We start from the raw sequence: 20,996 nt of genomic DNA, 5'->3' as shown, positions 1-20,996 counted from the left end.
TACATGTTCAAAATCGATTTTAGTGGCTCAAGGCTTGAGTACTAAATGAGCCGTTGATTAATCCTATTGATTAGGATTATGATCCACATGTCCTGTAAGAGTGGCTCCTGTAAGAGTGGGTTATGAACGGAAATCTTGTCATTTAACTGTTGAGTAAAAAGCTTGGAGTAGTAACGTGACTGATAACTATTTACTCCTTTTCATCTTACGAACTTCAGCGAAAACACTGTGTCAAACTTGCTTAAAAGACTAACGTACGTACTTTTTTTTCAGGAAGGGGAGGTGGTAGTTTGAGGTGCATTTGCTTTGTTAGCTGCTTCCTTTTCCAACACTTGCAGAATGTGCTCTGTGAAGCTATGGCTCACATGGGAGATGAAGGGAATTGCATGCTATGGAGTACTTGGGGCTGCAATAGCTTCACGTACATGCAAAACTTCATGGGAAAGTTTCCATTTCTTTACAGAACTATTGGCATCTGCAAATGGGAACCAATGTATTTGTGATCAAAGAACTGGAGTGCTGGTGGAGGACTTCTATATTGGTTGATCAAGATCTGTGGTTCCAGGAGCTCTATGGGGCTTATATGAACTTCTCTTGGAATGAACCCCGTTCCCTTCCACAACCCCAGAAAGGGTTTTGTTTCTGTTCCCATGTAACAGAGCTCTGTCCGTGGAGGCCACGTGTACTGGGAGAGGGAGGATCTGTGCTGGAAGCGGGACTCTTATCCTTGGGCAGTGCAGGAACAACCCGTCTCTTTGCTACGTATCTAGCAAAAGCCTTGCACAGCCCGAGCTTAGTCTTTGATGGATGTCCTTAGCATTACTGCAAATAAGTACTAAACAACATACAAAAACTTTTATGTATAAACATGGTCCTGTTCCCATAGTGCTTCCTGGCCCAAAGCAAAGGTGTTTTGTGGTTAGTAATTTTTCCAATTTTGGCAATTGCTTTTTAATCTGAGATGTTTGAAAGTATTCTGTCTGTGGATAAATCTTGCTTTGGGGACATAGGGTGGTTTTGTTTTCTTTAATCATGTTGGGGGGATTAAAATCTTGCTGTTTCTGACATAGCAGTTCAGACCAATGAAGCTGGCGACCCACACCATAAAATTCAATTTCTATGCTAGGTGCTAAGCAAATAATCAGATTCTAATAAAGGACAAGCAGCTCAGTTTTAGAGCTGGGAGCCTGCAATCTGTTATGACCTCCATTCTTCTGCAAATACTGTCTTAAGCATGCCTACAAATCATATCTGTCAGAATTATTTTTTCATATATTGCATTAGTTTTTCTGCTGACCTGGTGATTTGTTTTTTAAAATGACCATATAGCATTTAAGCTGGATTCTGGGGTGTGAATACTGGCCAAGATATTCATTTACCTCATATTGTTTAGCAAGGTTAAGGGAACATTTCTTCATTTTAACAATCATGCTTTTCAGCAATATTTTGATGTAGGCCTCTTCAGTGATTTTTCTTCTTAATATGTTCCTTACCAAAATTATATCTTTTAATTCTGTGCTTCAGTAGAGACAGTTAACTTCCCTGACAAAAAAAAAAGGGCATTTGCTCTGAGACCTCCTTTCAATTCATTACTTTGTATTTAATTTAAAAGGTCCTCTATATGTTTTATCGAGCATGTAAGCACTGCTATGACTTTTATTCTAGTTGTTAACTGTAGACTTTATGCTACTGGCTACTACAGCAGTTAAAATATATTGTTACTTTTAGCAGTCCTTGTAAGACATGTCTTTTACCTTGCTCATGAGATCCAACTATCTGCTTAATGTAACTGCATGTGATCTGCTTTACTGTTGCAGTCAGCACATGAAAGTGGTAAGTAAAATAAATAAATAAATTTACTCCCTGCCCCCCCCCCCTTCCTTTTTTTCTTCATCAGGACCACACAGATCACTACGCTCCTCAAATGACAATTATAACTTTAGAGTTTGTTTATACAGTTGAACCTGGATACTGTTGTTGAATTCCACTCCTCCTGCAACTTCACAATATGAAGAGATCCATCTGCTTACTTATCTATCATTTTTCTCTGATTAAGAGCTTGTTGGAAGCATTTGGGACATAGAAAACTTCTGCAAACTCTTTTTTTGCTGGGTGTGCTTTTGTCCTTTTAGAAGACAACATATATATGTACAAAGAATTAAAAGTATCAGTGGACTTCAGCTTGCTATTAACACACCTACGTTTTGGTGTTTGTACATAGGTCTTCACATGAGAGCTGGGTGCCAATGCTTCCCTTAGGGTCATTGTAGATCTAGTCAATGTCTTGTTCTCATTGCTTTAATATCCAAAGCTCTTCACAACCTACTCTTCTCTGTTGTCACATCCTTGTAATTTCTTACTCAGTATTCAAGGTTAGCTCGTGCCTCCTACCTCCATCCCACGCTTATTTTAAGACAAGCACCTTCTCAATTCTCCCCCATGTTGGTATTTACTTGTAGATGTTTAGCCATGTTGAACTTGAGTTGATGATTAAAACCTAATCTCTCAGCCCTTTTACTGACCTTATGCCTTTGTATGTGTCGCTTGGTACTCATCTTTGCCATGAAGCCTACAAAAACTCAACAGCAGCTCTTATATTAAGACTGCTGTCAACCATGCCTTCCAATATCATCTCACTGACTCCTTGTGCTTCTTCATATGCTAATGTGTTTTCTATTCTCTTATTTAAAGCATGCAGTCTGGTTTTTGCTGTGCTTGTACAACACCTACTGCAATAATGCTGCAGCCCAGAATTAGGATTTATGGGAACTGCAGTGAATACAAATAGCTTTAATAGAATATCAGGCATACTCAGTTGTGCAAGTTTGTTGACCTCTATTACTGACATAATAAGGGGAACTAACTTACTTCTGTCTTGTGATCAAGCAATATTATATTTAAACCCCTTTTTGGTTCCTTCATGGATAGTTCCGAGTTGAATATCTGCCTTGTCCTTTCAGTGCAGCCAGCGAACTCTGTGTTAAGATAAAGGTTTCCACATCACATTTATTTTGTAATGTCAGAGTAATTTTTTTTTCTTCTGAAATATTTGAAGTGCCTCTGATCTGTGGTGCATGATGTTTAAAAAACATGAGTCGGTTTCTACGTTTCAGGAATTCTTTCAATTCTCTACTGTTAAGCTCTGGGAAGAATCAATTCCTAGTGGTGGGCCTGGAGTGAAATAGACCACTCTTTGTACCCAGCCCATTGCCACTGGTTGTTGTCACTTACGTGCTCAGGGTTGCTGAATTATCAGCAAATTTAATTCTTCTATCCTCAAAACAGTTTGACCTAGAAACTCTAGATGCTGCAGAATATTAGCTTTTTAATGGTGTGATGGTGAGAGTTGGTGACATAGAGTTATTAATTTGTGATGTAAAGCATTTGAATATTAACATATTCTTTCAATGTGATTGTGTTGTAGAGACAGGTTTAAGAAAAGCTCGTAGCTTACTACTGTGCGATTTCTTAAAGAACCCAGGAAGACAGGGGCTTCACACTCTACTGGAGTGCGCATAGGTCTGGGAGAGAGATACGTGCTGTTCTGCTGTTGCTTTAGCCCTGGTACTGTACTTTCTGCACCTCCCTCATTCATGGAAATAGCTATGTGCTTACAAATGGAGGGAGGTGATAGGCAGGTTCAAGGGGGTTACAGGCATGTCTGTACTTATGTTTTAGCAACCTGTGATGCTTTTGAGGGCTTTCATATTCTCACCTACGTGATCCAGTTGCATAAGCATCTTGTGCCACTGTTAAGAACAACCTACAAATTGAGGGACTGCAGTCAACCTTACCTGTGCTGATTCACTGCCAACAGATGTGGTGCCTCCTTTGGTGGGAAACTGGTCATCGGAGCTCCACCCCATTGTGCTGTAAACTGGTACAAACTGCTTTCACAACAGATTTACAGATGCCTTTGTTACAGATATATGATATTTCAAGTGTTTTCACTGATGCTTGAAACATTCAGCATACTTCTCAGGGTGTATCGTATCTGCCAAAAACTTCAAGAAGCAATGTGGTTATGAACATTATTCAACTTGTAAATACACTTACTAGGTATAACTGTCCATCACTCCTGAAAGGTAAATTACAACACACGTTTGTGGGCAGGTGATGTTGAGGTCAAGGAGACTTGGCTATATTGAAGGGACCTTCTCTTTTCTCATTGATCCTGTCCCAGTACATGTGTAGCACAGAAGACAGAAGTGGATATTGTGTGTGGGAGGGAAGGGGGAGAATGAAAAAGATAACAAAGAATCTTGAGTCTGAAGTTCTCTCTTGGCTGAATCCTGATTGTGATAAACTGAGGGATCATGTAGTGTGTATACAGTTGTGAGCATTTTACAGGAGCAATAGTCTTGTAGATTAATTTCCTGATGAAAGATAAACACTACACTAAGCAGTGGTATTTTAATGATGTTCTCTACATCAGCCCTTGATAGATATGGCTAAACAATATGCAGGCAATATTCTCCTTCAGGCATCTTAGCTGTAAACAAAGCCCCATAGCCAGAGAGTGCTCTCTAGTAAGAGAATTCCCCAGATCCTGTTTGTCTTAAACCCTCCAAAAACAAGTGGGCTGTTTTAGGGCTTCAAGAGAAGGTTCTGTTAAAGCGTACTTACTGTGTTGTCAGTTTTTGAAGGGGGAAATACGTAAGAAGGCTATGTGCCTGAAGTCTAAAGGAGGAGGAAGCATTGGACTAGAATTGAGCTTGTTTGGATTTGTTTCTCAGCTCTGCCGCACACTTCCTGAGACTAATCATTTAAATCTCGTTTCTCTGTTTCTGAAAATCATAGATGTTATTTCCTGTCCATTGTGCAGTTTATATTTGTGCTGAATATCTTTATAGGCAAGGATTGGCTCTGCTCTTTTTGTCTGTGATATCTATTATAGGACACAGCGAGGTCCTGACCTCCTTTGTGACATGTATAAAGTGAGACAAATGATGATTAATGCAATGGAAAAGTTTTAAATATTAATGCTGTGTTGATGAGACTGTGGTGTGTCAACACACTGCACCATTTTCCTGAGCTCTACTTGTTGAAAGTGCATAAAATTAACCTTCTCTAGGCACAAACAGAGTAGAAAAACATCATTTTTGTATTGGTTCTGGAACCATCCCTTGTCCAGTAAAGACAACCCTGGATTACTTCTCACAGTGCAGAGACCAGCTTGGTGGCAGAACTGAATCTGTTAGTTCAAAATCATGTTTCTCCTTCTGGATAACAAAGATCTGTCCACTTTTGCCTGTAGACTCCCTCCTCATGTGCTCATGCAACTGTGGATATGTGAAACAGTGCTAGAGACTCTGCACTTGGTGGTCCAGACAATAGTTAAGAGCTAGCTGGTAGATCAGAGCATCCGCTCACCTGCAGTGCAATGCTCTCTACCTGCAGGCTGAGGTGGGAGGAGCGCTGGGCTGTGCAACTTTGCCAGCTTTTATGTTCAAGGACGCACACTGTAGCATCGATGTAGCACCTGTGGCCCTTCAGTGTCAAAGACCCAACAAGCCAGAGGCCTCTTTTCAAGCTGTCGGAGGTGGCACCATCTGGTGCATTGGAGGCGTGTGAAACTCCAGGTGGGTCGTGCTTGTTTTTAGACTTTTAAGATCAAGCAGAAGGAAGTGGGGCTGGTTTTGGCAGAGGGGACGTTTAATAATAGAACACATATAGAACCGGGTAGGATAGGAATTCTGTGCTCCAGTGGTGAAGATCGTTTAATGGGCTAAATGTGTTCAAAATAGTTTTTCCTCCTGGGAGAATCTCAAACTGCCTTATCCTTTCTTCCTTCCAAAGTGGACATATTTCATTCCATGCGTTTTCTCTTATACACTACAGTTTGAAAGTGAAGTCTTTTCTCTTTTGAAGCTCATGATGAACTAGAATGCACATCAGAACATGTATTGGTACAGATTTAAAATTTCTTGATTTGCTAACTTCTGTAGAGCTGTTTGAAGCCAGGTGGTAATGGGATTACATTTTCTGGTTACATTTTTGGGCTCTTAAAGGTAGCATATGGAACTCTGGGACATAGCAGACAATGGCCCTGTGATGTGGTCAATACAATAGGTTTTCCCTTGTGGTTGCAATACATTTTTTCCCCTCACCCTATCAATATATATTTCTTTCTGATATTTGCTGTATCAGCAGCTGGTGTAGTGATGCTGCCTAAACATAATTTCTAAAATGCTTTGGGATGAAACATATTGCAATATTATCATACGGTATATTTATTACAATGTATTTTTTTCATGGGTACATGTTGCTTTAAGTATTTTTGCTAACACAGGTGTCCAGAAGCATGGCAAACAAGCTTTCTCCCCAAACTTTCACTGTTTTACTGGGATGTTGTGATGCAAATCAGAATTACAGGAGGTCCACACGTTTTTCTGTGAAATAAAGGGGAGGATCTGGAGTTCATGAAATACAGTGACCCAGCTGAAGATGTCTTACCATTTTTAGTCTTTTGATTACATTCAGTCTTCTTTGCACATATCAGAAGAGAACCAGTGACATGTGCCTTCCAGTAATCCTGGGTTTGGGTAGTTAAAGCTCCATGCAAACAAACTTGTCCTTTTCTTTAAAAGCGAGATTGGTCTGTGACCCTGTTTCTGCTGCTGTTCCTGTCACTGCCCCATCTACTTGTGCTCATTCTTGCTTTCTAGCTGCCTTTTACCTCATTATCTCAGTGCAGACAGAAGAGAAGTAGGCTGATGAACGGGGAGGTTTAAGGTAAATGGAGTTGGTTTCTCTGTGTCAAAACCTGGTAGTGATCATGGGACTGACCAATCACCATAAGGCTGATGGTAACAATTGAGCAAGTTATATGTGTGAACTAGTATTTCTTATGAAGTATGATCTGGCCTTAAAAAGGAATGGTTAGCAGGTGGTGGTAAGACTGCAGAGATACCAAAGAAGGAGGTAAGGCTTTTCAGGAAGTGAGTTTGTTGTGTGGGAGGAAATAAATGAACTACAGGGGGGAAGAAGCAAAGTTTGACATTGGAGCGTAAATATCTGGGCTAGGCAAAATGCTTTTATTTCCTCCCCCTCCCCAGATAGTTTCAAAGTGTCATCTGTCTTATCAGTAATTGCAGGTGAGGACTTGTGGACATGGCCAGACCTCTCTGCATTGGTAGATCAAACTAGATTCATGATGGCTGGTGACATCTTTGAGTTAAAATTTGTTGCGTTTTCACCAACTTGGAACTAGGTTGATTTGTCTGAAATTTCCCTGTTGTTGAAGACTATTTACAGCTTAACAGTGGTGAATATGGCAAATTTATACAACCTGCTGACATGCAGTGTCATGCTTAGATGTCTGCACATCCAGGGCGTGGTGCAGAACACGTCTTGCCACAGGCACATTAGAGGCTTTGCCTGATCAGTGGTTAAAACCCAATGCCATCCACTTTTCTAGATGCTAGTCTCTTGCCCTTAAGATATGTATATGTCTGCTTAATGGGATGCTTATCCGTGTCTCTAAAATCCATTTGTGCTAATGATCCAGTGAGTCATCAAACCCAATAGTATGGCTAGGCTTCTTCATTTTGTCTCCTGCTTTTTTTTTTTTCTTAAAAGTAATGTTGCGTTAATTGGCTGGCATGCGGGAAAGCCTCTTAATGGTATGCTGGTCCTTGGAAGTAGCCATGTTCCAAGTCACAGAATGATTGTCCTGATTGTTTCCAGTTTTCTTATAGAGTGACAAGATGACAAGTAGGAGAAATAGCAGTAATGAGGACACCAGATTCTCACTTTGAGAGCTGGTTATCCTCATCAGTTAAATATTGATGTCTGTCTTAGCCCTGATTTGTAATTGTTTAAAAATTGAAGGTAACATATGATTATGTTCAGTTTAGTGGGATGACTGAGTCTCACTGTATGGATAATGAGAGGTTCCTCACACTTTGGCTCCTGACGCTTTGGGCAATGGCATGTGGTGTTGGGTTAGCCGGTCTTGAAGTGATCCAAGAACAGTGTGGTGCTATTTGTGTACAGTACTCAAGGAAGAGGAGAATAACATTAGAGAGATTACATGGTTCTTCCGGTATTTAAATGTTTCTGTTACAGTCCTGTTGGTACAATCTGTACACCTAGAGAGATTAATTCATTTCCAATTTGATGTTTTAACCACTAAATCATCATCTCCAGCTGGCACTGAAATAAAGTGATTTGCATCATCTATATCAGCAGGGAAGTGTCACCTTTGTTAAAAAAAGAACCACCGACACGCAGACTTAATTATCTATTCAGACTGCAAGCTAGCAGCTCAAATGTAGTGACTTTTCTCCAAAACCAAACCAGATATTTAGAGAGGCATGATCAAAATCATGCTTCTCTGAAAACTTAACAGTAACTTCTAAAGATAGCTAGAACTGATCTTAAAAAAAGGCTTGCTTCTGTGTTTTATATTGTGTATCTTTTATATAATTGGCCTTGCTGCTTACCTGTTGCCAGTTTTCTCCTATTTTTGTAATGTGGCTGAGAAAAACATCTTTTTAATAAAGGAGCAAATTGTTGTTTCAAAGCTACAGATGTTGGCAGGTAGACTGACTTCTGGTCTCTGAGCCCAACTAACGTGGTGTGATAAATCTGCTCTCCTTCCAAAGAAACGCTGAGTGGTTTAGATCATAAAAGCTATAATTATTTCAAATACTTTTCCTTGTCAATCAAACCACTAGTTTGAAATTCTTTGTCAAACCCTTTTAAGATGCTGTTGGGTCAAATAGCACTGGAAAATGCATCTAATAAAATGCTGATGAATAGCTTCTTAACTGCTTAGTGCATGGCACGTCATTAGTAATAAGTGCAGTGGCAGTTTAGATTCACAGAAAAGGCTGTTATTTTAGTTGAGGATGTTCAAAGTCTCTGTGCTGGAGGGTCAGAAACACAGAAACAGTGCAGCCCGCTTGCTCTTGCTGCTGCTGGGACCGTCCCTGAGCAGCCCTGGCCACAGGACCTGACCCCAGCCCGCCCTGGCATTGAGATGCTGTTGTTACATCGGTCACTCTCCCCTTGTTCCGTGGTCTGGTAGTGCCTGTGGGACTCCTTCCCAGGACAGCTTTTTGAAAGGGGCAGCAGGACTAGCTATACATGTCCAGCTGTAGGCCAGAATCCCACGTGAGAAGTCTCTTTGCTGGATGTTTAGCTCATTTCATTCTCAGCAGAAATGTCAATATTGCCCCCCGTTAACAGGTGTCAGGTGAGCGGTGTCAGTACTGTCTGTGTTGGGTGATCTCCGTGCAGCGGTCCTGGAGCCCTTGGCCACTGCTGAGCCCTGCCACAGCCGCCTGTGATCCCTTTATTTCTAAGTGGAGCTGCTGCTCCCCTTTGCCTGCTGCATCCCAGGTGGTGCTGGAGGAGGAGAGGCTGCTGGTTTATTCAGGCAGTGATGCTAGGATTGTGGGCGGGAGCAACTCCTTTTTTTTTTTTTTCCCTTTTCTCTCCCCCCCCCCCTCTTTTTTTTCTCTCTTTCTTCTCTCCTCGTCCTCTCTCTTCTCTCCCGCACTTCGACTTCGCTGTCTCTGCACTGCAGATCCCCGCCAGCCAGCAAAGCCGCTGCCGCGCAGCCCGGCCGGGCCCCCCCCTGCCCCGCCATGCCCCCCGCCCCGCCGCCCTAGGGCGAGCCTTCGGGGGCGGCCGGCGGGCCGGGGCTGCCATGCGGCAGGACAGGCTGACGGGCTCGCTGCGGCGCGGGGGGCGATGCCTGAAGCGGCAGAGCTCGGGCGGCGGCGTGGGCACCATCCTCAGCAACGTCCTCAAGAAGCGCAGCTGCATCTCCCGGACGGCGCCGCGCCTGCTCTGCACCTTGGAGCCAGGTAACAGCCTCCCCTTCCGCGGCTGGGCGGCGAGGCGGCGGCCGCAATCCCCTAAGCGGTTTAGCGGGGAGGGGGGAGCGGCGGGGCCCGGGCTGCCGCCTCCCTCGCGGGGGCGACTCGGCTCGGAGGACGCAGCCGGAGGGCGATGAGGGCCGCGGGTAGGGGTCTGCGCCCCGGGGGCGGCGGCCGGCCCCGGTCCCCGGCAAATGGCCGCGCCTCGGCGGGGCCCGGCCTGCCTGAGGCGCCGTGGTCGCGGCCTGAGGCGTGGCGGCCGAGGCGGCGGGGGGCCCGCCCGGGCTGGGCGGGGAGCGGGGCCTGCGAGGTAGCCCCGGGCTGGGGAGCGGGCGGAGGCGGCACTGCAGCGGGTGCGAGGCGGCACGGCGGGGGAGAGCCGGGCCGGCCCCGGGCGGGAGGGAGGCCGGAGGTGTCCGCGGGCCCTGAGGGGAGGCAGCGCGTTGCCCCCTTCCGCGGGGCGCGGCTCCCGCTCTCCTCACCCGGCGGATCCCGGCTCTGCCCTTCAACTCTCCCGTCGCCTTTCCCCGCTCCTCCCGCCCGGCGTCGCCGCCTCGCAGCGCTTTTGTCTGGTGTGGCTGTGCCCGGTCCGCGCTGCCCCCTCCCCTCCCCTCTCCCCCCCCCGGCCGCGGCGCCGCTGCTTTCCACCAGTCGCTCCCCGTCTCTCCCCGGCATGGCCCAACCGCCGGGGCCCTGCGCTCTCCCCTCAGCCTCACCAGACCTCTCCCGCTAAACCTGCTAAGTCTGGACTTGCTGGAGACCCCTCCTCCCGCCCAGCCTTTGTCTGCGGTAGGGTGTTGTCTAAATTCTCAACCATGCCTTTCCTAAGGAGGAGGGCATCGGCTTTGCGGCTGTTTTTTTCTGGATCCTGCTTCGGCACCAAGATCTTTTAAGGACCAGGTGGTCAGCCGACAGCGTGCGTTTGCTCCAGGGAGGTGCCCTCTTCGCAGAAGTACCGATGGGTGATCATTACTGAATGCTAGATTCTAGTTGCCTGCCATCAAAATTTTGGATCATTTGTGTCTTTATGAAGTATTAGAAATTTAAATTCAATTTACAATGTTAGAGCTGTCACTTGTAGCTAAAATGTTGTTGATCAGTTGCCTAATCGTAGGTGTTTACAAAACATGCAAGCCTGAGGTCTGCTGAAATGTAGAGCAGTGCACAGAGATATGTAAGGTTTAGTTTCCCATTGTACTAGCTGTGTGTGCACACAATGCAGACTGCTGCTGTGTTTGAGATGAGTTTTGGATACTGGTATTCATAAGGTCTCAGATATATTCTGGTATAGGTTTATGGGGTTGCTGTTATCAAGGAGATTTCCTGACTTGGAAGAGAGGTCTGTAGGAGTTACCACACTAGTCTTCTAATATCCCAGATAATGATGTTATCTGGATAATGACATTCTTTTACTTGCACTCCCACAAAGACCAGGGGAGGTGATTGGAAGCATAACCACAAATGCCATAATCTTAAAGCTAGGAAATCCCACAGGGTTGGGGTTTCCATATTGTTCATATGTAAGTAAATACATCAGCGTCATTCAGGATGCATGCTTTCACAGAGTGATAGAGACGGGGCACCTAATGAGCCCTTAAAAAATAAGCTGAATGAAATTTCCTTCAAATTTTCTTAGTGTCTGTATCAGCTGTCTGTTTGTATTGAGAAGTTTCTGCAGACTGCAGGTTTTAGATGTGCTTTGGTAGATCCCAGTGAGCTCTGGCTCCTGATAAAAGCGATTTCATGCGGAGTTACTCAGAATGTTACTTTTATCTCTCATTTTGCAGATGAAAATCTACATTTAGAGATAAATTACAAGGCAAGGCTAAGAATCTTCCTGAATCGATAAGCAGCAATAAAGTGGTAGTTTACATTGCCACTTTTTTCCCCAAGCTTGGACTCACATTGCACAGAAAGCTCCTTTAGGCCTTTTTTCTCGTTTGTTTTTGGTAAAATATTTATTTGCCTTCCATGGGAGAAGTTTCAGCAGCTGCTTTTAAGTACAGCCAAGAACCTACAGTGATGTGCTTTGTAAGTTTGAAGCTATGGCTTTATAGCTTACATACATGCATCAGAACAGATCATCTTCCCATGCTTTTTCTGTTTTAGTATTTCTGAAAAAATCCTAGACTTTGCCCCATCCTTTTGTTTAATGTTGCTGAAGAGTGGGGATTTGATTCCTTCACCCAGGTACTTGGCTGACCACAACATTTTTCTCCCCTCTTGTGGTTCTTTATGTGGTCTTGTGCTACATTTTGGTCATGCAGTGTAAGACTGCTAGGGTTTGGAAATCCTAGGGGTATAATCTTCCCTCTTACAGCCTTTCATTGTCAGGAGTCATTGTGTATTTTACATGGAAGAGCTAATGGGACTGGGTTTTGTGGGTCTTTCTTTTTCTTTTGTTTTCATTTTCTTTTTAAAATATCTTTTCTGCAGTGGTTTCTGGTGAGCTGGTTGCAAGGGGATTGAACGAGGCCCTATTATGACATTCCCTTACCCTTCAGAAATTTGACTGGTGCTGAACATATGTACCTTTGTGTGTGCTTCTATTTGTGAAGTTAATAATTCATATGTGTTCCCAACACATTCCTGCTTACACGAGTTAATACCCTTTTTAGGAATGAAGCATCAGTTGAAAGTATATGAACTGGAGATGATACTTAATTATGTCAAATGGTGCTATAGCCTGCCTGGCTTGATGTAAAAGGGCTGAGTTGTACTGACAGCGCGTACAGTCCCCGCGAGTAGGAACTATTGCTGCGTATATGGTACATTTCTGCCAGGTTGTCCATGCAGAGGAGCAGGGAAGAGGAGTTCCCATAAGGTCCCAATGCGTCTTTTCTGCAAAGAGTTTACATAATGGAGAGGAATGTGGCCCAGAGATGGAGGATTGACAAAAAGGGGAAAAATCCTGTGAAAACCAGTGCAGAAGGTCTGCGGTAGGGTTGGATGGGTGTGGGGTGCTGAGGGGGGAAGAAGCTGTTGGGGAATCTAAGTTAGTTTGTGGGGAGAAGGCAACTGAATGCAGAATTGAAAGGAGTTGCTGGTAAGATGTAGCAGATGATGGAAGTGTAAGGGAGAAAAGACTGTATGTGGAAGAAGGCCCTGGGGAAAGGCTGGTAATGATGCAGGCAAAAGTGGACAGGATGAAAATGACAGGACTGAGCGCAGAAAAAAATTAGTATGTGGGGTGGGAGATTTGTTAGGGAAAGTGGAACAATGGAGGTAGGAAGGTTTGGGAAACCAAGAGAGGTTGGAATCAGGATAGGCATTAATTTCTTTAAAGCTCTAAAGTCCAAGGGCAAATTCAGTGAAGAGTGCAGAAACTGCACATAGCAGGATGGTTCTTGTGCCAGAAATAAGTAACAGGCAATGAGATGCTGCTCCCAGCTTGCTGGTTGCCTTCCTGCAGATGCCCTGGGAAGTTCCTGGGTGGGTATAGCCTTTCTTTGCACTCTCTGTACTAATTGTGTTACAGCTTTTATTTACTTGCTTACTTGCTGTATTTTTATTGAACAAGATTGTAATAGTTTTTTTTGGTTTTAGGAAATGTAAATTCTTTAAAATGGATAGAAGTGAGGAACCATTCCTGTATGGTCTGTAGATCACTCCCCACGGCTCTTCCCCTCCCCTGTCACAAAACCATCACGTAGCTTGATTTTCGTAATATTTCTAACTGGGAACAAATAAGGGGACAGAGTCTCCATGGCTTCCACAAGAGGTTACAGTGTATGGCCTGACCGAGAGGTTCCTCGCCATACTGAAGACAGTGTGCCGTGTAGTCCAGTGTTACCACATTATTCTCACTTCTAGTAATTTTCACACCTGTCTTAATTGTCTGCCATGATTTAGTAAACTTTTGTAGATGGAGGTTCAAGGGTCTCCTTTCAGTCTCATTTAATCAAGAGAGACAGCTATCTGGGCCCCTGTGTGAGCTCCCTGGTCATGATGTTCATGTAGCTGATAGATACATTTTGCTTTACTTTTTGGTTGTATCTTACTGTGCTTGATCTTTTGCAGACTTGGCTGTCTCTGCGTCTTTCTTAGGAAGCTTATAAGACAAAGAGAGAAGTTGTTACTGGGATCTTTAAGCCTTAGAAAACTGTGAAGTGATTAATATTTGGCTGCCAAGCTGGAAATGAATTCACGATTATTTTGGCACACTATTGCTTTTTTGCTACAAGGCAGTGTTAGATAACATGTCAACATCTCTTGCCATAACAAAAGGGATTCTTGGTCATACTATTTTCTTGTATGTATGACGGTTTTCCAGTACTTAGCACTAGGTTGCTTGGGAATGAGACTCACTTTTTCACATTTACAGCAAGCGTGATACAATTATCTTAGTAGGTTACTGGCATTGTTATGTTGCTTTGAATTATTATGAAGAGTTTTACCTATTAGGAGTCCCTGCTGAGTGCCAGTGGCGTTATGGGGAAGAATACTAATAAACAGTTACTTCCAGGAATAACTGTTAATCCTTTAATGTTTTTCCAAGACCTATTATGGTTTGAAGCTTTTATTTTTCTAGATCTGACAAGCATGTCTTTCTAAATCTGAAGCAGGGAAATGAAAGCACCAATCCCCAGGTCACAGTAATACAATTCTAAAGTGCTAAAATTCTGAACAAAACTGGATTTTGTGTGAATTTTCTTTCCTTCTCTTCCCTCTCCCCCACCAGAGGAAAAAAACCCACACCTTGAAGGGGAAGGCTTTGTGTCTAAATACATATTGATCAGGCAATAAGGCTTTAAATTACTTATCACCATGTCAGTATGCAAATGCTGAAAGGCATTTTACATTCCATAACTAGCAAATGCCACTACAGTCTGGGTTTCTGTCAGACTTGCAGGCTTAGTCCTCCAAAGCACTGAGTATTACTGGTGAGTTGATTAGCATGGATTTTACATACTTAAAACCTTGCAGCATTAAAGTCTGGTTTGGTTTTGTTTTTTTTTTTTTTTATACGGCTATTAAAATATATATTAAAAATGTTTGGCTTGATATTCTAGAAAGACAAGAAGCTATGCCTGACATAATTTTAAATATCCATTGTATTAAATTACTGAGGAAAAACAAAGAAAGGCTTTATGCCAGAAGACTTGAGGGGGGGATGTGGTGGGACGCCGTGTTCAGCACTTGAGCTCTGGACAGCGGCGTTTGAAGGACCAAAGAGCTGCACATTGAACCTGTGGGATATAAAGCCAATGAAAGGTGTTAGTGTTCTTCGTGCTATGGAATACTCCAGCGCCACAATCACGATCTAGTGTAGGCCAAACTTGAGATCCTAGTATTTTATGTAATACTGTATTTCATAGACTATTAGCAGGCGTGTTTTATAACAAATAAAAGAATTTGCTCATAATAGCCAAAATAAAATCTAAGCCTAAGTGAGAATACTGACCAAATGTGCTTTATGTGCTGAGAAGTTATAAAAAATTTGATATTCTGAGCAATAAAATAATTTTAGCATCCCAAACTTAGAAATGAGTTTTGAGTGATTAAATGTCCAGAAGCTGAAATAGGTGGAAGGAAACTGTATTTTTTTCTGTGGATGCATATCATAGTTTGCAGTGTACGAGTACAGTTTGTAGAATAGTGTACTACATGATTTTTAGTGAAGTCAGTTGTGCTGAACTACATCATTAAAGAGGGTATTACTGCATTTTAAAAACCTTTTGTCCGTGTACTTCTTAACATGTGCCTTGAATCCACTGTGAAGACAGGAATTCACAGAAACAGATTGAAATGTAGTTGTTAAAACATGTAGCTGAAATCTTGTGGTTTTATTTCAATTGTGTTTTGGTTTGTTTTTCCTTCTGAGCTAAATGAAAATAATGGCCATGATTTTTTATTTTTTTTTCCTTTTTGTTTCTAGGGGTTGATACAAAATTGAAATTCACTCTTGAACCATCTTTAGGTCAAAATGGTTTTCAGCAGGTAATTTGATTCATTTTTCTCTTGAGTTTATGAAGGACTGTGTTCTCTTCAATTCGGATACTTGCTCCAGTTCAAAAGTGCATCTGTCATCCTAAAGTCATCATATTATTTGAAATATTGCATCAAAAGCTGTTCCATTAGTATTTGAAAAATGCAATAGGCTTTCATTTTTTACTCGGATATCTATAAGTCTTTATGTTCTAGAATATTATATTTTTGTTATATCTTTAAGTAAATAATCTATCTTTTCCCTGTGAGTGAGTTAAGCAGTTAAACTCTCAGATGTATGCAGTAAAATGAAACGAATGTGCGTGTCTGCAGTGTTGTAAATGTTGCTATACTGTTGCATTAAACTAATGGTGGATTTTATACCTTTTTGGATGCTTTTGCTTTTAGTGGCATGATGCACTCAAAGCAGTGGCCAGATTGCCGACAGGCATACCGAAAGAATGGCGGAGAAAAGTAAGTAGACCTGTACGTTTTGTGGGACATATTGCCTATGAGTTTTTCAGGAGAGGTGAATGACATCAATATTATCAGTGGTTTTTAGCAAACGTTTGGAAGTTTTAAGTTTAAGTTGTACTGGGGATTTTTCCTAGTTTACATTCTTCAGTGATGACCTCATAGGGCAGCTGGAGACAGGTAGAGATGGTATTTTCAATAGTCAGGCTCTTTATCCTTGAGGCTTAGGTAACTTATTCTGGTGCAGATGTTATTGCTTCATTCTGTCAGACTCAAGGAATTGCATTGGTGAAGCTGCCTCTGCAGCTGACGATCAGCTGAAAGGAGAACACATCTCCAGTGTAGGCTGTCATACTTGTGAGGGTGAAGTTGATAGATGCTAGTGCTGACAAGAATGCTCATAGAAACATTTGATGGGGGAAAGACAAATTGCCTAAATCAGGGAAGTCCAGAGTCAAGAGTGATGTAGAATGGTAGAGTGCGCCATTAATGGGAAATTGCACTGAGTTGGTGTTGTAGGAAAGAGTTCAGTGGGATTTTGCTAAACTTTATTGTTTTCTTCAACAACATTTGAAGTTCCCTAGCCTAAAAAAAAGGCATCTGTATTCATCTTTTCTATAAAACTGTCACACAAGTTCAGCTTTAGAAATGTAATTTTAATATAAAGAGTATTTTTAAAGCTTTATAAAATATATGTAGATACATATATTTCTGATGCATCAGATTAATTTCCTTTTCCTGTTTTCTTTTTGCTCTCTTTCCAAACCAAACTGTTCCTTTTTACAGATCAGGGGTAAGGAAATAGAAGACTTACAGTGGCATTGTTTTTCTAGCACTGCTATGATTTTATTTTTAATCTACAACTCCAGTGAATCATTATATCCATCTAACAGCCTTTTCTCTTTCCTGAAACGTTCCTTTCCCACACTGCAGTAAGTCTCTTGGAGAATTTTCTGTAGTACATGAGTGGCAGAGGTCATAGAATCACAGAATGGCTGAGATTGGAAGGGACCTCTGGAGGTCATCTGGTCCAACACCCCTGCCCAAGCAGGGCCACCTACAGCTGGTTGCCCAGGACTGTGTACAGGTGGCTTTTGGATATCTCCAAGGAAAGAGACTCCTCAACCTCGCTGAGCAACCTGTGTCAGTGCTCAGTAACCCTCACAGTAAAAAAAAATGTTTCCTGATGTTTGGATAGAAACTCCTGTGTTTCAGGTGGTGCCCATTGTCTCTGGTCCTGTCACTCGGCACCATTGAAAAGAGACTGGCTCCATTCTCTTTTTACCCTCCCTTCAGGTATTTATATAAATTGATAAGATCCCCACGAGCCTTCTCTTCTTCAGGCTGAACAGTCCTAGCTCTCCCAGTCTTTCCTCATAGGAGAGATACTCCAGTCCCTTAATCCTCTTAGTGTCCCCTTGCTGGACTCTCTTCAGTAGGCCTGTATCTCTCTTGTACTGGGGAGCCCAGGACTGGACCCAGCACTCCAGATGTGTCTCACCGGTGCTGAGCAGAGGGAAAGGATCACCTCCCTCGACCTGCTGGCGGTGCTCTGCTTGATGCAGCCCAAGAGGCTGTTGACCGCCTTTGCCACAAGGGCACATTGCTGGCTCACGGTCAACTTAGTGTCCACCAGGCCCCCAGCTCCTCTGAAAAGCTTCTTTATAACTCGATGGTCCCCAGCATATACTGGTGCCTGGGGTTGTTCCTTCCCAGGTGCGGGATTTGCATTTCTTCTTGTTGAACTTCATGAGGTTCTTGTGAGCCCATTTCTCCAGCCTGTCAAGGTGCCCTTGGGCTTACCAGCCACTCCTCCCAGTTTTGTGTCATCAGAAGACTTGCTGAGGGTACACTCTGCCACATCATCCAACTCTGATCTCTGTCTTTTCCTTTTCATTCTGCCCATTTCTGTTTCCTCACATGTGACCACATGATGCGAACCAAAGAAGGGATGTGTTTTTTTTCACTGCCATTCCCTGGTTTCACAATGATTTTAAGATTGATACCAAAATAAAGGAAGCATTTTGTGTTGGCAGCATGCTGATTGCCTCCTTTGCTGGCAGAAGAAGGAGCAGGGTGACATCTGCATTATTGCTGTGGCATGTGACATTTGTTTTCTGGGGCTGGCAGAGGAAAAGAATCTAGTCAAACAACACCAGTAGGATGACAGCAGTGCCAAGGACTGCTGGGAGGCAGAACTGCGGCATTCCTCTGCATGGGTGGCTTTGCAGAAGTGTGGGAAGGGACATTCAAATGCAGAAAACATGAGATTCTGGGAGCTGTCTATAAATTCATCATCATGCAACTATCTTAAGTGTTTAAATCTGGGGGAAGTGTCTGAACTGCTTTTCTCACTTGAGTGAGTTAACGACTGACATAAAACTCGACCAATTTGCTTTCATGATTTCTTTCAGTTTCCTGAAGAGAAAGATCCTTTATTGTTACTTGTTGTCTTTGTATGATCTGTCATGTGTCTTTCATGGTTCAGGAATTCTTCAAATGTTTAATAAAGGTCCAGCCTTTGTCTTAGGTACACATGCGTAAATCTGGAGTGGTAATTATTAGGCTTTAAAAATAGTCAAAATATTTGTTTTCAGAACTCCCTGTAGCACCAACAGTTTAGGAAGCCCTCTTGTAAAGGGTAAGTTACTCTGATCCAGATGATACTTTCAGATCAATCCCAAATAGGTAATGTTAGATGCTCTTTTTTTCTGCAAAGTTGATCAGAAGAGACTTCTGGTAAAGAGAAGCACCACTAGATTTCTTTTGTGGGGTTTCCAGGAGATGGATCCATGGTTGAATTTGAGGAAAGCCTGCAGCAGTGTTACCTTTTTATAAAACGCCTTGCTGGTTATGAAGTTAGAAGAGCTGAGTTAGAAGAGGGTCCTTGTAGGAGAATGTGCTTTCATCTTGAAGGACGCCTGTAGATTCAGTTTCTGACAACGAACTTGCATCTTTCTAAGCAGTTCACAGATCTGGACACTTAATGCTAACTGTTTCCTTCCTTTCTGTTTTGGGGAGCAAGGTGTTACTTTAATTGTGCAAAAATAGTTTTAGATATAGTCCTATTTCAAGTCTAGCAGTAGATCGCATATGGGTGAAGCTGATGAGGTTCATCTAACTATATATCAAAATTGTTTATGTTTTATCTGAGAAATAATTCATTTCGTTGAGCTCCTTTGTGTATTTCCAGGTTTGGCTGACGCTGGCTGATCAGTACTTACACAGTATAGCCATTGACTGGGATAAAACCATGCGTTTCACATTCAATGAAAGAAGTAATCCTGATGATGACTCTATGGGCATCCAGATAGTAAAGGTAGACAGTTAATTTGTTACTTTATTTTAATTTTTGAATGAAAAGTTGAAAATTTTTTTCAATAGATGGAATTTGGATTTATTTTGTTCTCTGAAACTGCTTTGGCAAAAATTACATCTTAATTCTCTTTAGCTCACTGAAATTGTTTCTTTAGCATCTCTGGTCCTCGTGCACTGGTATGGTTAGTATTAGCTGGGAAAAAAATTGCTACTACTGATTTTTTTTTCTCAATTTCTACTTTTTTATTTGAAAAGAAATACTGGAGTTTAATGGAGAAGAACGTGAGGTTTTTTTCCCTCTTATCTATAAATAAACACAAATGTTTGCTGGGATTAAGAAAGTATGTTTTATAATACACCAATTGAGCATTTTTCAGTTATTTTACAGTAGTAAAACACCTTTGTCTATGTATATTTTTCAGCTAATTAACATTTAATATTTAAACAGTGGGCAGTTTTAGGGAAGAGCTTAATAGATTTGTATTGTTGTGGTGACTTTAATATTAGTCTGTTTACCTATTTAGGAGGTATTACTCTATTTAGGAAGGATTGTGTTCAATAGTCATCTTAACTAGAGTATGGGGAGCAAAATGCTTTGTGTTCCTGTTTATTACAGTTGTCATCTGCACTTGGTAGTTTAAGCTTATAGATACTAATTTGTGGCACATCTTACCTTTCACTTACAAATTGTTTAAATCTCAAGGACACTTTCTGGTTTTTTATGTTTTGAAAACTTAATTGCTTAGTAGTTTGTTTATACATCAATAAAAACACTTGCTGTTTTTTGTTCAATTAAGCAGCTGTTATGTCTTGCCTCTTTGAAACCTAGATATCTGTTAATATCTTCTGTGACAGCTTCATATGAACATCTTTTAGGTGACTTGTTTACTTAAGAGCTTGCTAAACCTATTTCTCTTCAGTAAGCTAAAGGTTTACAGATTAAAAAAGAAACATTGTCATCAATTTTGGGAATATGTATTGGGAGGATGGAGGTGGAAGGAAAACTGGGACAGGCGGGAAAACTAAAGGGGGAAGGAAAATACACATCTTTTCTGTCTGTTCTTGTCTCTTTTTTTTTTTTTTAAATAATTTTTTTTTTCCCTTGTAAAGGACCTTCACCGAACTGGTTGCAGTTCTTACTGCGGCCAGGAGGCAGAGCAAGATCGAGTGGTATTAAAACGCGTTTTGCTGGCTTATGCCAGGTGGAATAAATCTGTTGGCTATTGTCAAGGATTTAACATACTAGCTGCACTTATTCTGGAAGTAATGGAGGGCAACGAAGGGGATGCCCTGAAAGTGAGTAAAATATTTTTTCAGTGCTGATGATTGCTTTTAGTTAGTGAACTTTAGAATAAACCAGTGTGTGAATTTTGTAGACAGCCAAAACGAGCAGGACTCAAAGGAGTTAACCAATTTATATCTATGGATTGTTTGTTATCCTGTCTG

At 42.2% G+C, this 20,996-nt stretch overlaps 1 protein-coding gene across 6 annotated transcripts in view; it reads left to right on the top strand.

Annotated features, from left to right (window-relative positions):
• TBC1D30 (TBC1 domain family member 30) overlaps positions 1–20,996 on the top strand; it is a 57,523-nt gene that overhangs the window by 16,208 nt on the left and 20,319 nt on the right. For 4 of the 6 annotated variants that reach the window (XM_074827326.1, XM_074827321.1, XM_074827322.1 and 1 more), the window contains exons 3-6: positions 15,709–15,770; positions 16,167–16,232; positions 19,426–19,551; positions 20,661–20,846. In XM_074827326.1, coding sequence (XP_074683427.1) covers positions 19,486–19,551; positions 20,661–20,846 — 252 coding nt within the window. In that variant the 5' untranslated portion in view covers positions 15,709–15,770; positions 16,167–16,232; positions 19,426–19,485. Of the gene's footprint in view, positions 1–9,585; positions 9,819–15,708; positions 15,771–16,166; positions 16,233–19,425; positions 19,552–20,660; positions 20,847–20,996 lie in introns of those variants that run through there. The other 2 variants (XM_074827324.1, XM_074827325.1) reach the window with 2 other exon arrangements.

Source organism: Strix aluco, chromosome 5, assembly GCF_031877795.1.
Source record: "Strix aluco isolate bStrAlu1 chromosome 5, bStrAlu1.hap1, whole genome shotgun sequence".
Classification (NCBI taxonomy): Eukaryota; Metazoa; Chordata; class Aves; order Strigiformes; family Strigidae; genus Strix; species Strix aluco.
This window is presented reverse-complemented; position numbering and strand designations above follow the sequence as displayed.